This window comes from Danio aesculapii, chromosome 1, assembly GCF_903798145.1.
Source record: "Danio aesculapii chromosome 1, fDanAes4.1, whole genome shotgun sequence".
In the NCBI taxonomy this organism is placed as follows: Eukaryota; Metazoa; Chordata; class Actinopteri; order Cypriniformes; family Danionidae; genus Danio; species Danio aesculapii.
The window spans coordinates 58,720,290-58,742,789 of record NC_079435.1 but is presented as its reverse complement, the minus strand read 5'-3'; the positions used below and the strand labels follow the sequence as shown (position 1 = coordinate 58,742,789).

Here is a 22,500-nt window from a genome sequence, read left to right as displayed (position 1 = left end):
GCGTAGCAGCTGACCCCTTACCTTCTTATAGATGTCTTTCCTGGTGTTGCCAGCTTGTCTAGTGACTCGTTGTGTAGAACGGTGGACTTAAGACGCAGAGAGGAGAAGACCGCAATGATGGGGTTCGAGTCCGGCGAAGAACGTTCCAGAAAGCAGGTAAAACAAAAACAAACGGCAAAAAATAAAGCAAACAAGTAACAGGGTGAGAATGTGGTAAAATCTGAAAATGTGGTAAAATCTTTTCTTTTTCTGGATTGAAAACACTGTCGGGTTTAGGAAAAGGGGAGGGTGGGGGGGATCGTTGGCTGATCAGCCAGTCGACAGTGGCCTCTGGTGGATTTACACGAGAACAGCAGGCACGAATGCAAAATTTTTTATTTGAAAAAGAGTACACAGCGGCCTCTGGTGGATTTACACGAGAACAGTAGGCACGAATGCAAAATTTTTTATTTGAAAAAGAGTACACAGCGGCCTCTGGTGGATTTACATGAGAACAGTAGGCACGAATGCAAAATTTGAAAAATCGTACACAGCTGCGTCTGGTGGATTCGCGAAAACAAAAACTGCAAAAAAAAAAACAACAAATAAACACAAAAGTAGATGGTGGGACGTATTTGGTGCTCTCCAGAAATGTATATAGGGCTACATTTTCAGAATGAGCCTGGGTTGAAAACACCACGGTGCAGGTTTGATATGGTAATACATTGGTATGTATCATATTAACCAGGTCATGAATGGTCCATATACAGTAGAAGTCAGAATTATTGGCCCCCTTCAACTGTATACACATATATTGCAAAATGCCATAGTAGTACTGTAGCCCATGTCCAACGTATCATTGCAGCACCATGGTATTTATGATGTAATGATGTAATGAAAAGTAATACAATGCTATCTTTGATATTTAACACGGTAATACATTTCTATAATATATGATCATACAAAAGCATTGATAATATAGTACTACTAAGGTAAATGTTAAAGATATAGTGGTACCATACTACTCACAGTGAAGGTATGGTAATACCTGTGGTAGTTTATTTGCCAAATTGCCATAATTAATATACTGTGGTAGTTTTGCAGGGTGGCATGGTGGCTCAGTGGTTAGCACTGTCGCCTCACAGAAGAAGGTCACTGGTTCGGGCTGGGTCAGTTGGCATTTCTGTGTAGAGTTTGCATGTTCTTCCTGTGTGGGCATGGGTTTCCTCCGGGTGCTCCGGTTTCACAGTCCAAACACATGCGCTATAGGCGAATCGATGAACTAAATTTGCCGTAGTGTATGAGTGTGTGTGTAATTGTGAGAGTGTATGGGTGTTTCCCAGAACTGGGGTGCAGCTGAATGTGCATCCGCTGCCTAAAACATATGCTGGAACAGTTGGCGGTTCATTCCACTGTGGTGACCTCTGAAATAGAGACTAAGCCGAAGGAAAACGAAAGACTGAAAGATATTTACGCATTTTGAAGAACTGATCATAGTATTTTTTGTCTTTTTTTACAGCAGTGAATGTCTGGTCTGTTGAAGACAACTAATCTCATGAACTCAACTTTTTTTTTTCTCAGCAACTGCTCTGATTCCAGTAAAGGTCCTGGCAAAGCGTCCAATTCAACACAATATAATTCTAACACCTGCTCTGAATGTTCCTGCGGCCTGTAATCGGACATCATCAGGTTTAAAGTCATGGTGTTCCCAGGACGGGTCCATTTCCAGCAAGAGAAGGATCTGGGAGTCACACATCATCATCATCATCATCATCACCATCATCATCATCACCATCATCATCATTATGGAGGACAGTCTGTGGTGTTTTCAAAGACGAGGACAGCAAGAAAAAATGTCCACACAGAAAGACTGAAACCCTGCTGTGAGAAGCATCTGGAAGGCTTTCTCAGAGGGTCTCCTTCAATCTCTCCATCCCTCTTTTTTCCATCAACACCTCAGAACCATCATGTCTCCAGATAGGATGAGCTGGCCTTCATTATCAGGAGAAATATTACAGGAGAGCAGAAATCTCTCTTCATGAGCTGCTTAGACGTGTGCAGTTTCTTGTTTTTTTTCTTGATGTTGTTAAAATACTGTCAATTACAGTATTCCTTTGTGGACAGTAAGCATTTGTGGTTTAGCCTATATATATATATATATATATATATATATATATATATATATATATATATATATATATATATATATGTGTGTGTTAGGGGTTGCACAGACTAGTTGCTTTAGATGCTTTTTGTTTGACGTCGACTAGTCGTGCTGCAGATAACGTGATTTTTGACTGGAACTTCATGGCAGTTTTAAACACGAATGTAGGTTCACCGAATGAAATGGCCCTTGGTTTATTGAAGTGAATTTAAATGTTTCTTATATATTATTACATATTATATATATTATTTTTCTTATGACAGTGACAAAGATTCACATGAACTTTGAGTGAACTTTAAATCATCAAACAGGTGTCTGCCAGTTAGATCACGCCATGCAAATACCCTTGAGCCGATGCTAGCCAATCACATTCACGCAACACTGGAAAAGTCACGTATTTTGTTTATATATATATATATATATATATATATATATATATATTAGCCTTCCTGTGATTTTTTTAAGTTATGTGATGTTTATCAGACCAAAGAAATGTTCACAGTATTTCCTATAATAATTTTTTTTTTCTGAAGAATGTTTTATTTATTTTAGTATGGTTGGAATAAAGGTTGTTTTAATAAATAAATAAATAAATAAATTATTAGCCACATTTTTAAAATAAACAATAATAATTAAAATTTTATTTATTTATTTATTTATTTCATTATATTATTATTATCCAACTCTCATGTTTCCTTCTACTATGTTTCGTCTTTAACTTGACCACACCTGAAAACCTGGCAGTTTTACACACTAATGTGGGCTCACCGAATGAAACTGCCTTTGGATCAATGAATTTAAATTTATTTTATATATTATTATATATTAAATATATAATTTTTTTATGTTAGTGTCAAAGATTCACATGAACTTTGAGTAGATGCTAGCCAATCATGTTTACGCAACACTGGAAAAACAACGTGATTGGCTGTTATATATTATATGCAGCATCCTTTATTTATTCTCTTAGGTTTAAAGTGAGATCTCCACTTAAGTATTGTACTTAGAGGGAAAATGTGCTTAATGCATTATAAGCTTGAAGCATTAGAATCGGTACTCAGTATCGGCCGATCACCATGACAAAGAATTGGTACTCTGTATCAGCTGCAAAAACACAAATCCATTAGGTTAACTTCATTGTTTAAACAAATTGAAGTGAATTATAGATAAAACAATTGAGTTCTCCCCAAAAAAACTTTAATAATTGTGTTGTTTCAACTCATTTTAAATTAGTAGTATGGAGTTCATACTCATAGAAACGAGGTCAGATATTTTTGTTTCTGAAAATGCATGAACAAAAAAAAAGCACATGAAGCTGATAACACTTAACACCAAAAATAAAAACATGCCAGACCGCTTGCAATAGATCAGGATTGGCCTGTTTTTTTTTTTTTTTTGGTCCAGAATTGAGCAGAAGTGAAGAAGCAGGATCTCTTACAGTCGACGGGATGCTGAAACACCATCGATTTGGCCAGCGGGTGGAATAAACGCTAACGTGTTAAGGCTGAAAATGGATTTTTAAATATGTATTCATTGATTTTCTCCTCTCTAAGTGTTCCGCCGTGACGTGTTATTTTGCAAAACAGAGGGATATGAAAAGAAGTGTAAAGCAGTTTGCCTTCAATCGTATTAATTAAAGCTCAATATTGGAGCGTGAGTCAGCGGTTCAGCTTTTACCGTCCTCCAAACTGAGAGCGATGACAATAATAATCAAATCAACACGCAGAGACGACTGTTTGTTCTGCGTTTGGCTCTAGAGGTTACACTGACATTTATTCTGATATTTTATAGCTTTTAAATAATTATTGAGAATCACAAGCAGAAAAGTGCAAATGATATTCATCATAGAAAGTCGATGCAAATGCCTTTATATTTATGCATTTGGCAGATGCTGATATGCAGAATGATTTGCATTGCATTGTAAGTGTTCACGTTTAGAGAACGCATGTTTTCTAGAGTTTGATTTATGACCTTGTGTTGTTAAGAGCCGGTGATGCTCAGGTCACAAGTTCAGTTGTACATTAATAAATAAACAAGCTGAATGCATTACAAGCTGCTTTGCATGCATATATACACTGTAAAAAATGTTTTGCACAATCGAATTGTGTTGAGACAACATGAAGAAATTAAGTTTATTTATTAGTTTTTACACATTTAAGTGGATTGCACATAAAAATTTAAGTTGTCTTAAAAAAGCTTAATAATTGTGAAGTTTCAGCTCATTTTAAATAAGTATTTTGAACAAGCAGCAAATATCTATTTAAAAAATGCAGGATTCCACACAATTCATTCATATTGTCTAAACACAAATCAATTAACTTAACAAATTGAAGAAGTTTCTACTAAAAATAATTAAGTTGTCCCAAAAATAGTGGCAAGAATTCTTTTGTTTCAGCTAACTTTTGAAATGCACTGCAAATGATTTTTTTTACTTAATTTCTTTCTCTTATTCGAATATTCAACATTTTTTCTTGTACAAATATGTAAATATTTTTTAAAGCAAAGATATATTTACTTTAAAAGCATAGCATATAACATAATATAAAAAATAACAAAACAGAATATCCCAGGATGCATGTCTTGTTTAAAGTTTTATATCTATATAAAGCTGTTAAGGTATACTAAATCGTGTTTGGCCTATAAGTGTTTCCCTCTGATTTGTGAAAAAAAAAAATAAAAATAAATAAATAAATAAATAAATAAATAAGCAAAGACATAAAAATAAATAATTAAAATAAACAAATAAGCAAACAAATAAACAAAAAATAAACAAATAAACTAATAAATAAATAAATAAGCAAACACATAAAAATAAATAATTAAAATAAACAAATAAGCAAACAAATAAACGAAAATAAACAAATAAACAAATAAATAAATAAATAAGCAAACACATAAACATAAATTATTAAAATTGACAAATAAGCAAACAAATAAATAAAAAATAAACAAATAAACAAAAAAATAAACAAATAAATAAATAAGCAAATACATACAAATAAATAATTAAAATAAACAAATAAGCAAACAAATAAATAAAAAAATAATCAAATAAATAAATAAATAACTAAATAAATAAATAAATCTGCCTGCAGTTGTATTGTAAAGCAGTATTCTTATATTTAATATATAATTTCAGATTGTTGTTGTAATTTTACATTTAAAATAATCTTTTGATATTTACTGACCTGGTTTGACCTGGGAGTGAAACATCAAAAATAAATAGATTTTAATTGTAATAGAATATTTAATTAATATATAATGTATTGTGATAAATGCAAAAATACCATGGTATAAAGATGCTAACAAACTTTTTTTTTCCCATGTTCACTCACGAGAAAGTTATAAATCACTTAAGTTATGATTTTATTTAATAATTATTCGTAAATGGGTCCAAACGGATCAGAATGCATAACTTGCAAATCAATTTGAAGTTAATATTGTGACACTTTCCTGCTGAAGTAAACAGATCTTGATTTATTTAACAATATTCATTCATTCATTTTCCTTCGGCTTAATCCCTTATTTTTCAGGGGTCATCACAGCGGAATGAACCACCAACTATTCCAGCATATGTTTTGTGGATATCCTTCCAGCTCAGCTACAACCCAGTACTGGAAAATACCAAGAGGCAACATCCCGCTCTCCCTCCTGAAGCTAATATGAAAGTAACTGAAACTGCAATTCACTGAAATTCCTTTAGGCCTGGCTCCATAATAGAGCACTTTCTATTGACCCCACTGTTAAAATGGCCAACTTTACAGAAGGAAAAAAAGGTGTTTACAGCCTGCTACAAAGAACGATTTTGGTGTATATCGCTAATATTACCCTTCATGACAACTGTGAGATGGTGATTTTTTTTCTCATCTGTTTTGTTTACATTAAGTTATATTAAGTCTGCATAATTAAGGGCGTGGCCACTTGAGTGACAGCTAGGTCTCACTGGTCGCCGTCACGTCACCTCAGCTGATTCTGGCTGATTAGCTGCTGAACTTGGCATATATATGGTATTTTTGTGTTGTTTTATGTGGCTTTACACAGTCAGCTGCCTTTTGGAATTATTTCCTACAATTATCAGATGATATGGCATGGTGTGTGCACTTAATTGTTCTTACAAACCATTTACGTGGCCTCCATTTCCCAGGTGAGTGAAATTATATACTTATAAAGTATCTCTATAAGTGTATTTGTTTTATTTAAGATCATTTATCATTTATATTTTTCTTTAGACCTGTAAAGCCCTCCAGAATCTGACAGATTGATTAGCTGTAGGCTCTAGAACAGTCATCTGAAGCCTTATCATACAGTGTTTTGCCTGGATTTCATGAACAGCCTTGCATTTACTAACACAGACTATATTTGAAGTGTTTGGAAGTAACTGGAAAAACGTCATAAGAACAATGCTTAGTGGCTCAATGCATTACAACAGTGTTTTTTAAAGACTAAACATTTTATTGATATAGTGTACAACCAAGCACATGTGGTCAGAACACAAACGAGTCGCAGGTAATGAAATCTATGGGTGACGTCACGGATACAACGTCCATATCTTTTACAGTCTATGGGACATACACTCTCACATTCACACACACTATAGCCAAGTTAGTTTATTCAGTTCACCTATAGCGCATGTGTTTGGACTGTGGGGGAAACCAGAGCACCCGAAGGAAACCCACTCCAACATGGGTTTAACAATGCTACTTATATTGAAATAAAAAGACATAGGGCTCTATTTTGACACTCCATGCGCAAAGTCCAAAGCGCAGGGCGCAAACACATTAGAGGCATGTCAGAATCCACTTTTGCTCTTTTAAGGATGGAAAAATCTGCTTGGCTCCGTGGCGCATGGTCTAACAGGGTTGAGCTTATTCTCTTAATCAGTTATAGGTGTGTTTTGAGAATAAACCAATCAGAGTCTCATCTCCCATTCCCTTTAAGCGTCAGTTGCATCGCCATGGTGCATTTGCTATTTACATGGCGGACTTTGTAAGTGGAAAAACTGAACACTTCACTAGAGAGAAAACAGTTAAACAGAGCATCTACAGTGCTTCTCATTATTTACTTTCACTTTCACTCTCATGGATAGGGAAACATGTTGTATGCACAGACATCCATTAGCCTATAAATAATGAATTTTGTTTGTTAAGCGCACAGATTTGTTTCAAAACTATTTCTAAATTCAGTTCTAATTTCCAGCAAACTAATAAATGAACAATAATAATAAAGTGTGTTAAAAAAAAAAAGTTATATCCTACACATGCTGTGCCCCATATGGTCTAAAACCTGACAGTTGGACAAATCTAAGCTTGTTTTTAATAAAACAAATATAAATATGCATATAATGAATAATACTGCTAATAATAATAACATTATACAAAAGCAAATTGTCATGAACAAACTGAAAAAGCCCCCCCCCCCCGAGATGAAGAAGACGTGAAAGTATGGTTTTTATATTTATGTAGGCTAGAAAATAATATGCTTTGTGATATTTTAATACTTTATATTTATATCCCATATATATATATATATATATATATATATATATATATATATATATATATATATATATATATATATATATATATATATATATATATATATATATATATATATATCCTTATTATATCCTATATATATCCTTAATATTTTTGTTATTTTTCATTTGTAAAGATATTTGCGTATTGCTCTACATCCTGTGTGTATTAAGCAATGTGTAAGTGAGGCGCATAACTAACGCACTCTTTGATAAACTTTAGACCTGATTTGATCTGGTCTATTGAACCGTCTATTTAACTTCCTCAAAATAGCAACGTGCTAGTAATGCGCCTCAAAACACCTCCTTTTTTAGACCAGAACGCCAACGGGTGCACGTATGAGCGCAAATGCATTTGCTATTTAAACAGCTTGGCCCAAAATGTCAAAACGACTCTTGCGCCAAGCTGAAACTAGCAAACAACAATTGCGTCACGCCTTGCACCGCATTGCGCTGAGTGTATGATAGGGCCCATAAATTCATTACTTAAAAGATATGATACACCTGAGGTTGTTATACACCATGTTTCATAATATATCAGACCTGAAAACATTGCAATGAGCCGCAATATTAAAGTATTTTAAATGCAAAAAAATAATAATAAGTCAATTGTAGTGCAGGAAAAGCTTTCTAATTATTTCCCCTGAACTAATGCGCAGCAGGAGTCTAATATGAGCTCACATGCAGAATGTGTAGTCCGGCTTCTCTTTCTGGCACATTTCTGTCCAGCAGCTCATAAAACACGCTGCTATGAAATCCTGAGACAGATTACAGTAATAGGTAATGTGAGGGATGACATTTCTAAAATAAACAGCCACATAAATCGCTGGTAAAGCCAGAGGAATGTGTGTGTTTCAGCCCTCATGAGAAAAACACACCACTCATTCATCACACACACACAATTTATGAAACCACAGAGCGCATATATTTCACTGTGATTATGAGTGTAATCACATTAACAATCACTGTATTGTGTTGATATGAGCATTAGCTTGATCATGCTGATTATATTGTAGAGAGGAAAATTAAATATATAATAAAATAAAATGCATAGTATGGAACAGCAGTCAAAGTTAGCTAGCGAGAAAACAGTTAAACAGAGCATCTGCAGTGTGAGGATAAAGAATGAGCCTCCTCCATTCAGCCTCTTTACTTTCTCTTTACTTCTTTACTTTCCTGGATAAGGAAATGATGTTACGCACTCTGCTGAAGACATTCATTAGCCTACATATTTAGTTTAGTTTGTTGAGCAAAAAGATTTGTTTCAAAACTATTTCTACATTCAGTTCTAATTTCCAGCAAAGGAGTAAATGAACAATAATAAATCCAAAATCCAAACACACGCCCTGTTCTTATGCCCCATATGTTGATGCAGACGTCTCCAAAACCCCACAGGTGGACAAATCTAAACTTGTTTTTATTGAATCAAATATAAATATGCATATAATAAATAATACTGCTAATCATAATAATATTATTCAAATGCAAATTGCCACAAATAAACTGAAATAACTGAAAAAAATGCACCCCATTCATATAGTTAATGTTATTTCTGTATTCATGTGTATGTATTTTGAGCATGACATAAATAAACAAACAAACAAAACATAAAAATTCAATAAAAATAAAATGAGATATAAAATAATATAAATTTAAATAAAAAACATAAAAATCTAATAAAACTTAAAATAAAATATACAAAAATTAAATAAAACTTATGAAAAAAATAAAAAAACATAATTTAAAGTAAAATATATCAAATAAATAAATAAAACATGAAAAAATCTAATAAAACATAATAAAAAAGTATATATACAATAAAAAACATAAAAATTTAATGAAACAAAATAAAATATATACAAATAAAATAAAATATATATATATATATATATATATATATATATATATATATATATATATATATATAAATTTAATTAAATATATAAAAATAAAATATATAAAAATAAAATAATATATATATATATATATATATATATATATATATATATATATATATATATATATATATATATATATATATATATATATATATATATAAATATATATATAATTAAATATATAAAAATAAAATATATAAAAATAAAAAAATATATACAAAATAAAATAAAAATATATACAAAAAAAAAAAATAAATAAAATATTTATTACCCTGCACAAAACCAAAACAAATAATAATCCCTCCAGCCATATCAATACATTCTACACAATTTTATACATCCCCGAGCAAAGCTAATGAGCTCGACTCTGATCTTCTGCCATGAAAACACAGAAACTCATAATCATATTTCCATCCATTTCTTCTCTTGTTTCTTTTGCCAGTTGCTTTGCTCACCTGATTGATGTGCTTGAGTTTATCAATGACTTGATTGATCACCGGATCGGCCTCCTTCACTTTGACTTCTGGGTTTTCAGCCTGCGCTTTAATCCCATTGCCAACCACTCGCAGAGTATAGCTATGAAGACAGAAACAAGATGAAGAATGAGAGATGAGTGGGTGTCTTTTTCTGGACTCCTTTCCAATTTTTTTCCCAGTGCAAAGGCGATTGAAGCTTTGTTGTTGGCTTGATGAGGAAGGCCTTACATGAACCGACTACATTTATCAGCAGAACAAAGAAAGAGGCGTAAAGAAAAGGGTCTGAGACGGCCGAATAACTCAAGCCCAGGCCAGAGAGAGACGGATTGGGGGTTTATGTGGGCCAGAATGGATGGAGCTCTGATAAGACGCAGTGGCGCAGAGAAAAACAGCGCTGACAAATGACATGAAATATTACAATCCTTTATGGGTGAATTCCTTTTACACCAATGGTAAAAATCAGCCGTCCTGGTGAGATTCACCTTGAGAAGGACACATAAGTAAAAGAAAAGGAAAGTCTGGAAAAAGCGTATGGGTGAATAGGAAAATGTGCAGCGGGGTCAGGTAATCGACTTTGTTTATGGGTCATAAAAATATGTTGATGGAACTGGGAAAGCTGTGAATACTCTGGAAACTGGCTGATAGTAGAGTAAGGTAGAGTAAAGTGAAGATTTAGAGTAAAGTAAAGATTATAAGGGGATATTTAAGGTGATCTGATTAAGGTGATCTGATTTTTGTGAGGACGTCGATGCACTGAGGCGCTATTTTTTTAAACATGTTAGTGTTTACGAATAGATTACGTCAAATAAAACATGAGACATCTTGACAATCTATACATCATTCTAAATCTGTAAGCCTCAAGCAGTGACTGAAGGCAGTTGTTTTTCTAATAAAAGTGTATAAGGAAAGTATTTGCTAAATTTGTGTATGTAGTACACATCAGAACAGGTACAAATGAAGTACATGCTTGTGTCAATGTAACGACATGACATAAACACATCTATTGTTGTAAATCCCGGTTTATTTTTTCATTCATTCATTCATTCATTCATTCATTCACATTCGGCTTAGTTCCTTTATTAATCAGGGGTCGCCACAGTGGAATGAACCACGTTGGCATTGGCATTGGAGTTTGCATGTTCTCCCCCTGTTTGTGTGGGTTTCCTCCAGGTGCTCCGGTTTCCCCCACAGTATAAAAACATGCGGTACAGGTGAATTGGGTAGGCTAAATTGTCCATAGTGTATGTGTGTGAATGAGTGTGTATGGGTGTTTCCCAGTGATGGGTTGCAGCTGGAAGGGCATCCGCTGCGTAAAACACGTGCTGGATAAGTTGACTGTTCATTCCGCTGTGGCGACCCCAGATTGATAAAGGGACTTTTGACTTCTGATTGAAAAAAGCCAAAAAGAAAATGAATTAATGAATGAATAGTTATGATATAATATTTATATTTTTTTATTTAAGGTGATCTGATTAAACAAAACTTTAAATTATTATATATTAATATTTATTAACATTTAATAACATTAGATGAAACACTACTAACACTACTACTACTACTACTATTAATAATAATAATAACAATAATAATAATAATAATTAAATAAAATATAAAATAATGTTACTATTTAGTTATTTTATTTTTATTTTATTTAATTTGTATAATTTTTTATATTTATATTTTTATCATATTTATATTTATATTTATTTAATAACATTATATGAAATACTTCTAACACTACAACTAATACTACTACTACTACTACTAATGATAATAATAATAATAATAATAACAATAATAATAAAAATAATAATAATAATAAATAATGATATTTAATAACATTTAATAAAATAATAGAAATAATTTCTAACATTTTATTACAACAATATTAATATTTATGTTATTTTATTATACTTATTTTATTTTTTTATTTTTTTATTAAATTTAATTAATTTTTTACTTCAATCATTTATTCATTAATTTTTTTTTTCAGCTTAGTCCCTTTATTAATCAGGGGTTGCCACAGTGGAATGAACCACCAATTTATCCAGCAAATGTTTTACGCAGTGGATGCCCTTCCAGCTGCAACCCAACACCGGGAAACACTCATACACTATTGCATTTACACACATACACTATGGCCAATTTAGCTTATTCAGTTCCCTAGTGCATGTGTTTGGACTGTGGGGTAACAGGAGCACCCAGAGGAAACCCACACCAACATGAGGAGAACATGCAAACTCCACACAGAAATGCAAACTGACCCAGCCGGGGCTTGAACCAGCAACCTTCTTGCTGTGAGCCGATTGTGCTACCCATCGCACTATCATGACGCCCTAGTTTTTTTTGCTTCATTTTTTTTTATTTAAATGTATTTCCCCACATATATTCACTGGCAGTGTCTTCTCACAAAGAGCTGGCAAACCTGCAGAGAAAAAAAACTGCTTTACAATATTTAAAAGCACATCTGGAGAGTCCAGAGCATGTAATAATGGTGAAGGAGCAGCGAAAGTAAAGTGTCTACAGATGGACTGAAATGTGTGCTGGAATGTCTGATTTCTGCAGGTTTGGTCCTCTTTAAAGCTTCACTGATTGAACTCTTATACAGTTCTGCAGTTATGAAGCGTCTTTCACCGGCACTGGCCTCTTATGTAACACTATTAAAGCAAATAAGCCACTCCACACTTTACAGTGCTGTGATTTTTATCATAAGGGGTTTTTGTGTAGCACAACATGAAGCAGAACATCTTTTAAACCATGGAAAAAAAGACTTATTATTAAAGACTTTCAAAATAATAATAATGATTATTATTATTACTATAATTTCATTCCAAAATAATAATTATTTATTTAAAACAAATTTTACAAACGTACAAAAAATAATAACAGTATATATGAATGTCAGCAGTTCATCATAATGACCTCAACTTAAAGACTTCAGAATAGACTCAGACTCAAGACTCCAACTTAAAGATTTCAGAATAGACTCAGATTCAATATTACAATTTAAAGACCCCAGACTAAATTCAGACTCAAGGCTACAACTTAAAGACTTCAAACTAGACTCAGACTCAAGACCACAACCTAAAGACGTCAGAATAGACTCAGACTCAAGACTAGACTCAGACTCAAGACCACATCATAAAGACTCCAGACTAGACTCAGACTCAAGACCACATCTTAAAGACTCCAGACTAGGCTCAGACTCAAGACCACATCTTAAAGACTCCAGACTAGGCTCAGACTCAAGACCACATCTTTAAGACTCCAGACTAGACTCAGACTCAAGACCACATCTTTAAGACTCCAGTCTAGACTCAAACTCAAGACCACAACATAAGGACTTCAGACTAGACTCAGACTCAATATTACAATTTAAAGACCCCAGACTAAATTCAGACTCAAGGCTACAACTTAAAGACTTCACACTAGACTCAAACTCAAGACCACATCTTTAAGACTCCAGACTAGACTCAGACTCGAGACCACAACTTAAGGACTTCAGACTAGACTCAGACTCAAGACCACAACTTAAGGACTTCAGACTAGACTCAGACTCAAGGTTACAACTTAAAGACTTTACATTTGACTCAACTCACGACTCCAACTTAAAAACTCCAGATTAGACACAGGCTCAAGACTCTAAATTAAAGACTCCAGACAAGACTCAGACTCAAGACTACAACTTAAAGACTCCAGACTAAACTCAGACTCAAGGCTACAACTTAAAAACTTTACATTTGACTCAACTCACGACTCCAACTTAAAAACTCCAAACTTGACTCGACTCAAGACTACAACTTAAACACTTCAGACGAGACTCAGACTTAAGACTACAACTTAAAGACTTTACATTTGACTCAACTCACGACTCCAACTTAAAAACTTCGGACTAGACTCAGACTCAAGACTACAACTTAAAAACTCCAAACTTGACTCAACTCAAGACTACACCTTAAAGACTTTATTGTTTTATAGGAAGCTATACAATATTATATGCATGCATATGCATTATATTAGTCAATACTGAAGCCAAATTTAGAGCTTATCTAACAAAATAACTTATGATAACGGTCCAAAAACTAGTACATCCACATGTATATGTTATAGAAAAATATTAAATACAAATTTAAAAGAGGAACAACATGGGGTGTACTCAATTATACTGAGCAATGTATATATATATATATATATATATATATATATATATATATATATATATATATATATATATATATATATATATATATATATATATATATATATATATATGTGTGTGTGTGTGTGTGTGCGTGTGTGTGTGTATTTATTATTATTATTATTATTATTATTATTATTATTATTATTTTATTAGCATTTTTTTCCCCCTGTGGCTGTTTGCAGTATTTTCTGAATTGTAAAGTGATATAAAAAGAGATTCCCAAAACATACTACATAAAAAAAATCATATTAACCTGGCTTGACTTTAATATATTCTTTTTACGTACTACACTGTATACTTTTGCCATTTATAGAAAGCATAATATTACTATTAATCATTATTATTGTAATAATAAAACATCTTACAATGTACTCCAACACATCTGCATCTGTTGGCTATTTTTATTCCCCAGCCAGATTTCAGATGTGGGAATATGTGTGTTTATAAAAGCAATTACAGTTCTCCAGAGCTCCTGTTTTGGCCATAAGAGCGTATAGCTTGTGTTTTATTGGAGACGAATGAAATGCTTTTGATTGTGATATGCCTCTTATGTCAGCTGCAGTTACATTTCTCATTACGCGGATCATTTGGTGGGTGTTTTGTTGAGCAGTAAAATGCGTAATGAGCCGTCGTGCGCCGCCGCAGTGTAAATTTGTAAAGTTTTATGATTGATGCCTTTAAAAAGACAATCCAGCTCATGTGTATGCACACCCACACCATCCCATCCTTCACAGAAACACTTTCTTCAAATTATCCATCTCTGGCTCGACGAGCGATTGAAGAGCTTGGTGATTGAGTGAGGTTTGCTGGATTTCTCCGAATGCCGTCTGTCAGTCCTTGCCAGATAAATACTATCTCTGATCTATTTTCTCTTTTGCAAAAGCGAGTGTTTTCTCAGTCGGCGGATGGCATGTGCATGCATGGAGGAGTGTCGCGCATGTTGGGACTTTTTTTTTGTCATCCGACACCTTTTAAAAAGCAGCTCCGTGTTCCCCGGCTGCGTGTCTCCCTGCGAGACTCTTCCGTGAGCGTGTTATGAAATATTAGTGAAGCTTCTGCAGAGCGGCCCGGTGGCACAGTGAAAGATGGCTTTTAAATGGAGAACACACACACACACATTCATATTCACTCTCCAGCTATGGCTGTTCTTCAGAGAGCGCAAGCCGGCAGGATGTTTTTTTGAAGTGTGTTCAGCAGCGTGTTTGCAAGTGACCTGCATGTTGATGATTCAGGATTAATCAAGTCAGACATGGAGTGTTAAATGAGCACCTTGCAAGTGTTAGACTCCATCAAAGGGAGAAGGGTTATATCTGCTCTGTGTGGCTGAAACATTTAGTCAACGTTTTTGACATCATTTTGATTTCGTATGACCTAATGTGAGGACATGCAGTTACATGGGTCGATCAGTGGGGCGCTGTAGCACACGGTTGCAAGTAAGACCTCCTGGATTGAAGACAAGGCACTTGTGAGAATAGCCAAATCACTCTTGATTTTGTCTGCCTTTCACTCGCAAAATTATTAGACTCAACTCAAGACTCTAACTTATACATTTCAGACTTGACTCAGAATAAAGACTACAACTTAAACACTTCAGACTAGACTCTGACTCAAGACTACAACCTAAAGACTCCAGACTAGACACAGACTCAAGTCTACAACTTAAAGAATTCAGACTAGACTTGACTCTAGACTTCAGACTTGATTCAGACCAAAGACTTCAATTTAAATAGTTCAGACTTGACATTGACTAAAGGCTCTAACTTAAAAATTCTAGACTTGACTCGAGTCAGACTTGTCTTAACTCAAGACTACAACTTAAAGAATTCAGACTAGACTCAGACTCAAGACTACAACCTAAAGACTCCAGACTAGACACAGACTCAAGACTACAACTTAAAGACTAAAAGCTAGACTCAGACTCAAGACAACAACTTAAAGACTTCAGACTAGACTCAGACTCAAGACAACAACTTAAAGATTTCAGACTAGACTCAGACTCAAGACTACAACTTAAAGACTTCAGACTAGACTCAGACTCAAGACAACAACTTAAAGATTTCAGACTAGACTCAGACTCAAGACTACAACTTAAAGACTTCAGACTAGACTCAGACTTAAGACTACAACGTAAAGACTTCAGACTAGACTCAACTCAAGACTACAACTTAAAGACTTCAGACTAGACTCAGACTCATGACTCCAACTTAAAGACTACAGATTAGCCTCAGACTCAAGACTACAACTTAAAAACTTCTGACTAGACTCAGACTCATGACTATAACTAAAGACTACAGACTTGTCTCAACTCAAGTCTACAACTTAATGACTACAGACTTGTCTCAACACAAGGCCACAACTAAAAGACTTCAGACTTGACTACAACCCAAAGACATCAGACTAGACTCAGACTCAATGCTACAACTTAAAGACTACAGACTAGACTCAGATTCAAGACTACAACTAAACACTACAGACTTGACTCGACTCAAGACTACAACTTAAAGACTTTACATTTGACTTAATTCACGACTCCAATTTAAAGACTTCAAACTAAACTCAGACTCAACGCTACAACTTAAAGACTTCAGACTAGACTCAGACTCAACGCTACAACTTAAGCCTAGTTCACACTACAGGATTTTAAACATCGGCAGATCGCTGTGCTGTTCACACTACATGACTTGATTTTGTGTCTTTTAATTTCTGTGGTGTTCACACTACGCAACACTATTTACATGATCCACAAGAGGGAGGTCACACACTACAAGATCTGACAACAACTAGTTCCCCAACAGCTCAGTCCAGCTACCAAACCACAGCCAAGAAATGTTGAGGGAGGAGTCGTCAGAAAAAGCTGAACACTGCTTGTGTGCTGATGACATCACTGACAGTGTTTCAAGCTTTCAAGCAAGCATTTAAAAACATTGTCAGTCAGCTGATGCATCAGCAGATCAATCGCTCATCTGCAAGGTTCGAGTGGATTGAGACACAGAGAGTTTTTAATTTTTGTAATTTAATAACTCTTTGAAATAAAACTAACATATCTATAACACCCTGACGGTTCCTGAATATCTGTGTATTTCTTTCTAATATTGTTATTTGTAAAATTACAAAACAGTAAAGAACTGAGCATTTCTATCTTTAATTACCATATTGGTCAACATGACTGCATGCATGTCTGCTACTTTTTTGCTGTGACTTTAAATATGCGTGCATTTTTTTGCCTAGCAACTTCCTGCTAACATAAACATAACTCTCTGATAGCAAAACATAAATTAACTTCAGATATATCTTTCAAAACAGCATATTCTGTGCAGGGAATAGCTCCTGTTTGAAAGTGAAAATGAAAGCGAGGCCCAGAGCTTTGCGTGTTCTAGTCTCTTAACTACATATTTATAGGCTGTATTACCAAAAAAAGACAATATTTTTCAGGGTAATAGTGTCATCAAATATGATGACAGACATTCAGAGCTTAATTTAATATCTCAACAGAAGCTTTGAATGTAAATATGACGTGACAATATGATGTTTTATATGAGAACAGTCAGAATGAGCAGTATGGTAATTCTACTAGTTACAGAATTCTAGTTCCCCTGTTAGTATAGCCTACTCTCGTGTCCGTGTTAACGCAGAATGTAGTGAGTGCTTCGATGCCCATTCTGGCCAATCACAGACGTTTCTGTTGATCTCCTGGGCACACGGCCATTCAGCTCAAGCTTATATGCTCTCTCATTGGCTGCAGCTCGTCACTACATCTGACCGCACGTGGGGTCGAGTCGGCCGACTGCTCTGGAATATTCAGCATGCTAGATATTGGATTTCCATCTGCGAGGTGTCAGCGATGCTTCAGCGAGCCTCTTTGACACGTTGTTCAGTAGTTCACACATAAAGACTGGCGAGCGCTGAGCACCCGCAGATTTCTTCCCAATCACAGCCCGATCTGTTGGCGAGCTCGTTAACTTCCAAATCGGGCTCAAATCAGGCTTAAAATCCTGTAGTGTGAACTAGGCTTTAAAGACTTCAGACTTGACTCGACTCAAGACTACAACTTAAGACTAGTTCACACTACAGGATTTTAAGCCTGAAATACTTTACATTTGACTCAACTCATGACCCAAAGACTCCAGACTTGACTCAGACTTCAGAGAACAGACTTGTGCACATGCTACTAGTTACAAACTTCCATCACTAATTTCCTCAAACAGGCAACAAGCCATATGCCTGTATCCTATTATAGCCTCACCCTAAAAAACATTAGTTTTCAAATGACAGACCGAAATATGTGGCCCTTTAGCTTTTTGTTGTTTTATTTCACTCCTAAATGTTCCACGTTAAGCCCTTAAATCAATTTGTCTCCAAGCCTCAAGAGCACAAAATGCACCGAGAGACTTAACGGTGTATTTCTGGAGCATTTGCATCTGACTGAAGTGTGTGTGATTCTCTGGGAGCGCCGCCACCGGTCTGAAACGTATTCAGATGAGTGTGTGGAAAGTGCTGGAATGGCGAAGTGACAGCCCTGAGCTCAAACACCTCTCATGCCTTAAGCTGGAATCAAAGCAGGAGTAAAGCAGCAGAGAGACAGCAGCTCAGTGCAGTTGTGAAGGGCTTTTTGTCTCACATACTCCATTCAGACACACACACACACAGACACACACCGCCAAGGTGGAACTTACATGCTCACGAACGACAGGAGGATCAGACTTAAGGCTCAGCGGGACATAAGGAGCATGTTTTTAGGCCTTATTTCCATGCTATTTGTGTCCTTTATTTCCGTGGGTTTATTCTGACACTCTTACAAAATGGGTACTAGCAGGTTTCTAGTAGGTTTCAGGATATTTTGATGGAAGCTGCTGTAGTGAATGGTCCAATAGAATTCACGGTTCTTTTGTGTACGCTGTAAAATATACTGAGTTCCACACAATTCCTTCATGTTGTCCCAACACAAATCCAATAAGTTAACTATATTACCTTTGCAAATGTTAAGTGGATTGAACATAAAACAATTAATTTGCCCCCTTTCTTATTCAACAAAAATATTAACAACATTAACTTTTTGTTATGAAGCGGACAGGAGACAGAGGTAAGGAAACGTTAGGGTGTTTATTAAATGACAACAAGGAGCACATGAAGGATAGCCAGGAGGATCAGGAATGATGTTGGGGTCTTTTCCTCCGTGGCTGGGTAACAGGAATACACGAGGATGGACAGCACACACCAGATACAGCTGACAGAGGATGACACAGACTTGGAAGGACTGGAAGACAGGACGATTCGGGAGGACCAGGAAGACTAGGAGGAATACAAAGAGAACAGGTAAGTAAATCGTTTGTTTTAGCTGAGGATGACTACGCTGAGTGGTCGCTCAGTTGTCCGCTTTCGTCGAGACGAGCCCGGACAATGAGCGACTGGAGTGCTGTGCTTTTATCTGGTGCTCGTGAATGTGATGCAGCTGTGTGCTCATTAGAAGTCAGGTGATGGTGATCTTCGTGAGTGGGGGTCGTGAGAGCCTGACCAATCCATGACAGTACCCCCCTCCCCAGGGCCCGCTCCTGAGGGCCGACACCTCCGACGCCGTGGTGGTCTCCCTCTGCCTCTAGGCGCTGGGAACTCAGGGTGGCTCTCATGAAACTCCACCATGAGACTAGGATCGAGAATATCAGCTCTGGGAACCCATGTCCTTTCTTCGGGGCCGTACCCTTCCCAGTCCACCAGGTACTCCAACTGGCCACCACGACGTCGGGAACGCAAGATCTCCTTCACTGCGTAGACGGCTCCTTCTTCTAGGAGCAGTGGAGGAGGGGGTTCCTCTTCGTGGTCAGGCTCTGTGGAGGGAAGAACAGGATCGTGATAGGGTTTCAGGAGTGATACGTGGAATGTAGGGTGAATACGGTAGTGAGAGGGTAATTGTAGTTTGTAGGTGACGGGGTTAACCTGTTCCACGATGGTGAAGGGACCTACAAATCGGGGACTTAACTTGCGAGAGGGCAGTCGCATGCGTATGTCCCGGGTGGATAGCCACACCTTTTGTCCGGGTGTGTATCTGGGTTCTTCAGACCTTCTCCTATCGGCGGTTACCTTGCTTCGACGGACTGCCCTCTGCAGATGTTGATGAGCCTCGTCCCAGACTCTCTCGCTCTCCCGGAACCAGTGATCCACTGCGGGGACATCAGATGGTTCGCCATCCCAGGGAAAGAGCGGTGGTTGGAAGCCCAGGACGCACTGGAATGGCGTGAGTCCGGTGGAGGGTTGCCGCAGTGAATTTTGGGCATATTCTGCCCAGCCCAAATACTGGCTCCAGGAGTTCTGGTGACCACTGCAGAAGGTCCTCAGGAACCGTCCCACCTCCTGAATCTTCCTCTCTGTCTGCCCGTTGGTTTGGGGATGATATCCAGAAGAGAGGCTGACGGCCACACCTAGGAGCTTGAAGAAGGCTTTCCATAGACGTGAGATGAACTGTGGACCTCTGTCCGACACAATATCTTCTGGAATACCAAATGACCTGAAGACTTGATTAAAGATATTGTCGGCAGTTTCAAAGGCTGTGGGAAGACCTTTCAGAGGGATTAGTTTGACAAACTTTGAGAATCTATCTACTATGACTAGAATACAGGTATTACCTTCTGACGAAGGGAGGTCAGTGATAAAGTCCACTCCTAGGTGTGACCAGGGACGGTTCGGAATCGGCAAGGGATGGAGCTTTCCAGCGGGTAGATGACGTGGGCTCTTGGATTGGGCACAGTCCTTACAGCCCTGAACATATTGCCTCACATCCCTTGCCATGTTTGGCCACCAGAATCGTTGGGATACTAGCGAGAGAGTATTGTTGATCCCTGGATGTCCAGTGCCTAGCGAGGTATGTAAGGAGCGGATCAGATCTACCCGGTGTTCAGGTGGTATGAACTGCCGATGAGGAGGGCATCCCGGCGGAGCAGGGGCTTCCGGAGTGGCAACGACTGGAGGAGCGTTCCAGGTGATCGGACAAATGGAGATGTGTTCGGGAAGAATCTTCGTTGGGAGTTCTTCATGATCGTGATGCTCGTGTAAACGAGAGAGAGCGTCTGCTCTTAGATTCTTGGGTCCTGGACGATAGGAAATGGAGAAATCAAAACGTGAGAAGAAAAGTGACCATCTGGCTTGACGTGGACATAGTCTCTTGGCCTCTTTGATGTATTGGAGGTTTTTGTGATCTGTGATCACCTGGAACGGATGTTTGGCTCCCTCCAACCAGTGACGCCACTCCTCCAAGGCTAGCTTGATTGCTAGAAGCTCCCTGTCTCCTATGCTGTAATTCTGCTCCGCCGGGCTCAACTTCCGAGAGAAATAGGCACAGGGATGCAGTCGGGGCGGTGTATCATGATGTTGAGATAATACTGCCCCGACGCCGGTGGTGGATGCGTCCACTTCCACCACGAAAGGAAGATTTGGGTCAGGATGAGTCAGGAGTGGGGCCCTTGTGAACTCCTTCTTAAGAAGGCGGAAGGCTGCGGCTGCTTCTTTGGTCCACTCCAGTCCTTTGGGTTTACCCTTGAGGAGATTAGTGAGAGGTGATGTAATCCTGCTGTAGTCCTTGATAAACCGTCTATAAAAGTTAGCAAACCCAAGAAACCTCTGGAGCTCCTTAATGGAAGTGGGTTCTGACCAGGATAGAACAGCCTCAATTTTCTTCCCATCCATACGTATACCGGTTTGGTCAATGATGTATCCCAAGAAATGAATCGACTTCTGGTGGAATGAGCATTTCTCCGCTTTGAGGTAGAGGTGATGTTCTCTCAATGTGTGTAGGACCTCCGCAACGTGTTGGCGATGTTCGGCCTCACTCCGGGAGTAAATGAGGATGTCATCTATGTACACTATTACACAGTGGTGAAGAAACTCCCGGAGGACTTCATGAATGAAGTTTTGGAATACGGAGGGGGCGTTGACCAGACCGTAAGGCATGACCTCATATTCATAGTGGCCAGTAGGGGTCACGAATGCTGTCTTCCATTGGTCCCCCTCACGTATTCTTATCAGATTATACGCGCTGCGGAGGTCCAATTTAGTGAAGACTTTAGCTTCTCGGAGCTGTTCCAAAGCGGCTGGTACCAGAGGAAGGGGATATCGGTATTTTACTGTACCGTTATTTAGGACCCTGTAGTCGATGCATGGACGCAGCCCTCCGTCCTTCTTGGCCACAAAGAAGAAGCTTGAGGCGGCTGGTGATTTTGAGTGACGTATGTACCCCTGACTCAGAGCCTCCCTTATGTAAT

The 22,500-nt window shown here is 37.1% G+C and overlaps 1 protein-coding gene across 2 annotated transcripts in view; it reads right to left on the bottom strand.

The window, feature by feature from the left end:
- The window catches only part of gpc5a (glypican 5a), a 351,674-nt gene that overhangs the window by 163,060 nt on the left and 166,114 nt on the right, over window positions 1–22,500 (bottom strand). For both annotated transcript variants that reach the window (XM_056463250.1, XM_056463258.1), the window contains exon 6: window positions 10,030–10,150. In XM_056463250.1, the coding sequence (XP_056319225.1) occupies window positions 10,030–10,150 (121 nt within the window). The remainder of the gene's footprint in view (window positions 1–10,029; window positions 10,151–22,500) is intronic.